This window comes from Suricata suricatta, chromosome 10 (genome assembly GCF_006229205.1).
Source record: "Suricata suricatta isolate VVHF042 chromosome 10, meerkat_22Aug2017_6uvM2_HiC, whole genome shotgun sequence".
In the NCBI taxonomy this organism is placed as follows: Eukaryota; Metazoa; Chordata; class Mammalia; order Carnivora; family Herpestidae; genus Suricata; species Suricata suricatta.
Window position 1 is genome coordinate 4670515 of NC_043709.1, and position 7598 is coordinate 4678112.

Below are 7598 nucleotides of genomic sequence, written 5' to 3' on the forward strand. Positions count from 1 at the left end.
AGGGGCGACCCCACGCAGCACGGCCGGGCGCGCCCCCGCAGCACCCCTGTGGGAAGCCGGGCCTCGGAAACGAAAATAGATCCCGGTTCAGATGACTTCCAAGTCCCCGGGCTTCAGGCCGCGGCTTCCTTCCCCACCCCCGTCTCCTCCCCCGTAAAGTGGGAGTGAGAAGGGTCCCCCCCTCACCTCACGGTGGGTGCGGGGACGGAGCGGCCGCGAGTGGGGGGCGCCCACCGCCCCCGCTGCCCGCTCTGACCGCCCCACCCTCAGGTCCCTCTGCTGGGGACAGTCACCGAGGTGAAGCCCCGGGAGGGGCGCGGGCCGCGTGTAGGCAGACAGGGAAACCGAGGTAGAACAGGCACCCACGAGCCAGAGAGGACGCAGAGAGAGGCCCGGTCGGCCAGGACGCGCCGTGTGCGCCCAAGCGCGAGCCGCGTGGATGCGGCGTCCCCCCGATGAGACTCGTCTAGTTGGTCTCACATTTTTAAAACACGAGCGGGCATTTCTGGCTCGTCTAAAAGCAGGGGGAGCTGGAGGAAGCAGCCTGTGTTCCCACCTGGCGTGGATGAGCCGCCCACAGAAGTGGGGGTGGGGCCCCCGGATTGCCCCCCCCACCCCCACACTCAGGCTGAGGGTCACAATAGCCCTTGATGCTCTAGTCACCTCCCTCTTTCGTGGTCCCCGCTGGTCCCCGGGACACCCGGACATTCTATCAGGTCCATGGACAGAGGGCCAGGGGCCCAAGGAGCCAGGGTTCGCTGGGACCAGAGGAGGGGGAAGGGCATTCCAGAGAGAGGGAACAGAAAGTGCAAAGAGAAGCACAAGAAAGGCAGGGCGGGGTTCAGACAGTGTGGCCTGGGAAGGAGGCTCAGAGGGACCGAGTCCCGCAGGGTAAGGAGCCCTAGAGGGTGGTGACGGGAGGGCTGGGGGGGCGGGTGTGAGGACAAGATGGGGGTGGAGAGCGAGGAGGCTCCCTGTCCAGGAGCCCAGGGCGGGGGAGGGGCTGCCACGGAGGAGAGGCAGCTGGCAGGCCTGTTGCCATGGAGACCAGGCAGCAGCTCCCAGCTCCTCTGGGGAGAAGGGCCTCCCAGCCCACCTCAGCCAGGACAGTGATGACTCATGGAGGGGGGCCGCTGCGGGGCAGGGCGACCCCTCCCTCCCTCCCGAGCTCAGAGGGCTCAGGGCAAAACCAGGTGAACCGCCCGGTATTCTGGAAGCTCCGGGCCGGTCTGCGGCCCCAGGGATGGAGGCTGGGGGGCTGCACGCCGGGGAAGACACAGCTCCAGCCCACAGGATGCTTACAGTCCAAGAGGCCTTGTGTGGAGGCACAGAAGAAGGGCACAAGGGTCCCCAGACTGTCTCGGCACCCCGAGTCTGCCAACTCCTGTGAGCACCAGTGAGGGGAGCAAAGAGACAGGCTGGGTGGGGGCAGGGCCGTCAGGGAGGGCCTCCTGGGTCGGAGCTAAGGAGTGAGCCATGGGGGTCCCAGAGGGAGAGCATTCCAAGAACGGGGCACTGCAAGAGCCAGAGGGAGGGCGTCACAGGCAGACATGCAGGGGGAGTGAGAGGGCAGAGAGGAGGCGAGGGGCGTGTGAAGGGACAGTCTGAGAGGGTCTGGGGGCCACGTCAAGGGCTGGGGCTTTGGCTTAAGCCAAGGTGGCGGTGAGAAGGAGAGTTAGGGGGTGGGGGGCCTTAGGAAGCATGACTCCAACTAGAGGGGGAGCCAGGGACCAGCGCCTGAGGGGAAGGAAGGAGGTCAGACGCAGTGGGCTGTCGGGATCCCCGCGGGTCCTCCCCCCTCCTCCGCACCCCCCCCACCCGTGAAGAGCTGGCGGAGGCTGCGGGTCTGGGTACCCAGGGGACCTCGGAGCCCGCGCCAGCAGACGCGGGAGCTGGCGACGGACGCACTGCCTGTCGCCACCGACAGCCCGCTTGTGCTCCCGAAGCAGGTGAGCCCGTGAAGTGGTGACAACGGCACCAGCTTCTTGTGGTGCCACGGCCCCTGCAGGCTCGCACGTCCCCTGCGTCCCCGTGTCCCCCGGCGCAGCAGCTGAGTCCACTTTTCACACCGTGACACCTGACTCTTTCCCAAGGCATCCCCGTCCTGCGCCCCGGAGCCCGCTGTGCCGTTCACGGGGCCGTGGGGGCTTCTCGGCCGAGCTCCCACCCCCTCTGCCCCCAGCTGAGCAGACTCCATGCAGGTCCCCCAAACAGGGACGTGACAACATGCAGAAGATCCAAGACACTGAGCAGTGCTCTGAGGGCCCCGCTGTCATCACCAACATGCCTCTACAGTCCCACAGGGGGTCTGAGCCCCTCCGCTCAGGCATGACAGGGACGTGACCCAAGGGTACACTGTGCCCCACCATGGCTCTCCAGCCAGGCTGCCGTGACACCTGTCCGCCCCAGGCGCCCGCACTGGCCCTGTGGACTGAGCACCGCCCTGCCGCCCTGTGCCCTCAGCACCGGGACATGGGAGGGCTTCCTTTCTTCTCCCTTTCTTTTTTTCCTCAAGGTTTTTACTTATTTTTGAGAGAGACAGAGCAAGTCGGAGGAGGAGGCAGAGAAAGAGAGGGAGACACAGAATCCAAAACAGGCTCCAGGCTCCGAGCTGTCAGCACAGAGCCCAACGCGGGGCTCGAACTCACCAACCAAATGACCATGCGTGACCTGAGCCGAAGTCGGGCGCTCAACCGACTGAGCCCGCCACGCACCCCTCCACTTTTTCTTCTACCAGATGCACTCAGAGAACATGGGATCTGGGCGTGGAGGGCTTTCTGTTTTGAAATCTCCCCCAAAGCAAGGTGCTTCGCTCGGACGGCCTCTGGCTGCGGCTGAGAGCCGGGGGGTCCCCACCCCAAGGGCTGAAGCACTGGCCCCAGCTGACCTGGTATCTGCCACCGCTTGCCGAGATGAAGACAGGGCCACGCCAGGCTTCCAGAGCATAGGGGACAGCTCTCTGGGTATAGCCACTGAAAACACTTGCCCCCCCACCCCGTCCCCCAGAGAGCACCTGCTGCAACCCAGACCCCCCCCCCCCGGCCCCGGATCACACGCGGCCCACCGCACTCCTCGTGTCCCACCAGCATGCGGCATCTGGGAGGAGCATACAGACCCCAGGGGCACCCACACACGCTTGCTCGAAGACCCAGCACCCCTGGGTCCTGCCGGCCCCTGCCCGCATCCCGCCACAGCCCCGCCGCGCTTGCCTGGGGCTGCGCACCCCCACGGTGACTTACCAAAGCGACCCATCATCATCCTGCCAAGGAGAAGAGAGAGAGCCATTAGAGGAGTCGCTCAGAAGGTGCGGCGAGGAGACAGCGACGGAAGGGACCCAGAGGTTGGGGGCCCGCGTGGCCCCACCAAGGGGCTTTTTGTAAAAGGTAAATCCCGTCCTGAGTCTCTGCCCCTCTAGTCACAGAGGACGGGGGCTCACGTGGACTCTGTCTGCACAAGACGGGCAGCGAACGGCCACCCTCGTCTGTACCACCCTTCAATGCCATTTGCTGCTGGCGGGGGGTTAAATCACGGCAGCGGTTAATAGAGAGAGAGCAGTGCGGCAGGAAAGGGGGGGTCCTGGAGCCGCTGGACGGTCAGCGTTAAAGCGCAAGGATGCCGACTACGCAGGGGCACCTGCGGTGAGCATGCCCGCCACTCACTCGGGGAGCCGTGGAGGAGTCCTGAAGAGGCGCATGCGGGGCCCCGAGTCCCGCCGGTGGACGCCGAAACCACGCGAGGACCGCAGGGGCACCAGCACGCAGGCCCTCCCCCTGCACGACCTTCCTGAGAGGCGCAGAGGTCTTCACTCCGCCCCCCAATCCCTCTGCACCCAAGTCCTTCGGCTCTGTTTTATTTAATGAACATTCTCTTGCACAGTCACTAGGCGCAAGCTTTGGACGTAAAAATATAACCCCCCATTGCCAATAAATGCCACGGGCCTGCCATCACAAACCCCCACTTCACCACGGTCCCTGTGCGCTAACGTGACACATATTAGAGATGCTTCGGGAACTAAAAGAAAGCCAGCTACTCCCGCTTGGCAACCACAGAGGGCTTCCTGGAGGAGGTGAGCTCAGCGTGGCCTCTAGAAAAAGAAATGGGAAGGAGAGCATGAAGCCCAGCCCCGTAAGGACGAGGGACGGGTGGAAGGACACAGGGCTGCCTCCAGCGGCACCAACCACCAACCCCCAGACGAGCGGAGGACCTGCCCCGTCTGGCCCAGCAGCATCGGCAAATACGGTGCCCGTTGTTTTAGCCGCTCGGTTTGGGGGCGACTTGTTACAACCGCAGATAACTGAGACGCCACCCACGCCTCCTTCCCCTCGAGCTGCCCTCCTCGGGCTCCCCGCAGGCCAGGCTGGCTGGCACAGGCCACTCCAGGCGCCAACCTGAGCACCACATCCCTGGTCCCACTGCTCCCTCCCCAGCGCCCCCTGCCCCGGCCTCCAGGGGCTTGGACCAGACATGCCGCGTCCCCGCCCCCCGATTTCCCCAGCAGCTCCCACGCCGGGAATGGTTTCCTGTGTCGGTTTCGGGAGACCGTACATGAATTCATGACACAGGAATTAATCACTCCCTGATCAGAGCGGAAGCGTCCGCCGAGAAGATCAATCTTTAATGTTCTGTTTCATCTGAAACAGGTTTGGTCGAGAGGCACAATCACAGGCAAACTTTAAAGATCCTTAACGGGGGCGTCACGGGGGCTCCGAGAAGCCACACGCAAAATTTCCCATTTGATTTGCTGTTTTCGATACATTTGAAGCCTTTCAGACTTCTTAAAAATTGCCCTCTGGCTTCCTCTAAGAGACCAGAGACGGCTCTGCACTGTCTCAAAGGCAAGTTCTAATTCAGATGTGTGACTCCGGGGACGAGGGACAAGGGGTCCCTGACCAGCCTGAACACCTCCTCCCTCCCTCCCTCCCCCTCTCCCTCCAGTCTTTACGATCACCTTCTAAAATATGGAATAAAAGTCCCAAGCCTTTGCAGAATAACTCCGTTCTCACACAGAAACCTTTGTTTTAAATTCCTCTTATTCTTTTCTTCCTTGTAAAGAGATTTTGAAAGTGATCTGTTACATTTTTACTTACTACTCTCTGTGTCGTTCCAGAAACGATTTGGGGCAGCCTATTACGTTCTAATTCCTGCACGGCATCTGGGAGAATTCCTCATTTAAATACCACACCAGGGGCGCCCGGGGGGCTCAGTCCGTGAAGCATCAGACCTCGGCTCAGGGCATGATCTCACTGGTCCTGAGTTCGAGCTCCGTGTCGTGTCCTGTGCTGACAGCTCAGAGCCTGGAGCCTGCCTCACATTCTGTGTCTCCCTCTCTCTCTGCCCCACCCCCGCTTGTGCTCTGTCTCTCTCTCAAAAATAAACATTAAAATTCTTAAATAAATAAGTAAATAAATAAATACCAGACCAAACTGCGATCTTGCCCTTCCTCATGAGAAAATAAAACGTCTCTGAAGGAAGCGCAGGCAGGACACAGAGACAGGACGGGGGCTCCCGAGAAAACCTCCCCTAAGGCTGGGGCAGGGGTCGCATGGAACAGGCTCCGCGGTGACTCACTCGGTGGTTGTGGTCAGCTCCTCTGTGACGTGGCTGGAATGCAGCAGACCTTCCCGCTTCTGCGAACCCCAAAACGAACAGGTAAATGCACAAATACGTGGGGGCAGGCGGGGGGCACAGGAGGAAGGACGCCGCTGGCCGGGTAAGGGAGCTGCGTGCGGGGGCCCCTGGGGCCGGGGGTCCACCTCAGCACAGCGGCCAAGCCACGCCCGCGGTGGGTGGATGGCTGGGGGCCACAGCGGGTGACCCGTTCGGTGGCCGGAAACTGCCCCCACCCCCCGCTCCGAGCCCTGGAGGTTACGGAGGAGCTCAGGAGAAACCCCAGCTCCCAGAGGGACCCCCGTGCCGTGCTGCTGGGAGAGGTAAGTGAGGGGCACGAGGAGCACAACGCAGGGAGGTGCACTTGACTGAGGAGGGTGCTCCCCTGAGTCACATCGGTTCAGAACCTCAGCAAGTGACCCTGTTTGGAAACCAGGGCTTTGCAGAGTCAGGACGAGGCCACGACGGACTAGGCAGGTCCTAAGTCCAGCATGACTGCAGTCCTTACGAGAGAAGACAGACAGACAGACAGACGGGCGCACACGCACACGCGGGCACAGAGGGAGCAGGCCACGTGACAACACAGGCAGGGCCCGGAGGGACACGTCTACAAGGCCAGGAGTGCCGAGGGCTGCCGGAAGCCACCAGAAGCTGGAAGAGGGAAGGAAGGGTTGTCCCCGCCAGGCCTTAGAGGGAGCGCAGTCCTGCCAAGCCCTCGATTAGGACTTCTGGCCTCCGTCACTAGTGCCCGCCGCAAGGCTCTGGCTGGTCCTGCTGTTCCGAAGCCGTCTGACCCCTGCGTTACCCGGAGTGGTGCGGCCTTGACCCTGCTGGGAATTCCCCGCGGGAACACTGGCTCCTTCCTGGCATCAGGCCAGGGCCTGCCATTTTAAACAGCCGGGCTGCCGGCCCTGGGCCCCCAGTGCGTGTGGCAGACTTCTCCGGAAGGCCCGCAGGTGCGAAGAGGCAGCGATGGGGGGGGGGGGGGGGGGGGGGGGGGGGCAGCCTGTATGCCACAGGACCGCAGGGTGGAGCCCGGCTGGCCAGTTAACCCAACCACCACCAGCCCCTACTTGGACCCCTCGAGAAACGGGGAACTCACTTCCTGCCAGCCCACCCAGCACAGGCACCTCTCGAGAGCTGAGCTCCTTGCCCCTTCCCGAGCTCGGCCTCCAGAACTCTCCAGCAAGCAGCGCGGGCGGCCGCCCGCGGGGCTCAGGGCCTCCCCTCGCTGGCTCCCGGGAGAGTCCGCTGAGGGAGGTCGGGAGACCCTGCCCGCACCCGCGCATCCGATGCACGTGAGGCGCTGACTGGATGCCAGGACCGCACCCTGCCCCATTCCTCACACCCCCCTCTCAGACCGGAGAGCGGGACGTGGAGAGACAGCCCCTCAGGCCTGGGAGGCGGGCGTCCGGGGCCCGAGGTCGGCCAGTCCCCAGGCCCCCCTCGTCCTGCCTGTACCCCTCTGGACGTGGCCCAGAGAATCCTTCCGTGACCCTGGGCAGGCGAGCGCCGGCAAGGGCTTGCCCGGGTCCGTAAAACTTCCTGAAAACCCAGATTTCCCTGGACCGAAGTGCGGGCCTGGAAGGAAATCCCTGATGACCGAGCTAAGGGCTCTCGCGGGGCCCCCGAGTTGGACGCGCCCGCGTGTCCTTGGGAAGCCTTCCCGGGCTGGCCACGTGAGCAGGCCTCGGGGACGCAGGCAGCGGGGGTGGTCCCTGTCCCCATCACCACCACTGCCCAGACACACGCCTCCTCAGGACGCACGTGGGGCCAGGCGGCGTGGGCGACCCTCATCTGATGCCAGAAAGGGGCGTCTCCACCTGCAGGGTCAAGGCCAAGTTCCAGGGGTGACGGCAGGGTCAGACGGCCTCGGAGAACCGGGGCTGGGCGGAGCCTGGCAGCCCACGGGGGGGGGGGGGGGGGGGGGGGGGGGGGGGGGGGGGGGGGGGGGGGGGGGGGGGGGGGGGGGGGGGGGGGGGGGGGGGGGG

General features: G+C 64.0%; 1 protein-coding gene across 1 annotated transcript in view; it reads right to left on the bottom strand.

The window, feature by feature from the left end:
- PARVB (parvin beta) overlaps window positions 1-7598 on the bottom strand; it is a 90782-nt gene that overhangs the window by 18983 nt on the left and 64201 nt on the right. The window contains exons 7-8 of the mRNA XM_029954097.1: window positions 5569-5627; window positions 3240-3259 (exon numbers count right to left, since the gene is read on the bottom strand). Coding sequence (XP_029809957.1) covers window positions 3240-3259; window positions 5569-5627 — 79 coding nt within the window. The remainder of the gene's footprint in view (window positions 1-3239; window positions 3260-5568; window positions 5628-7598) is intronic.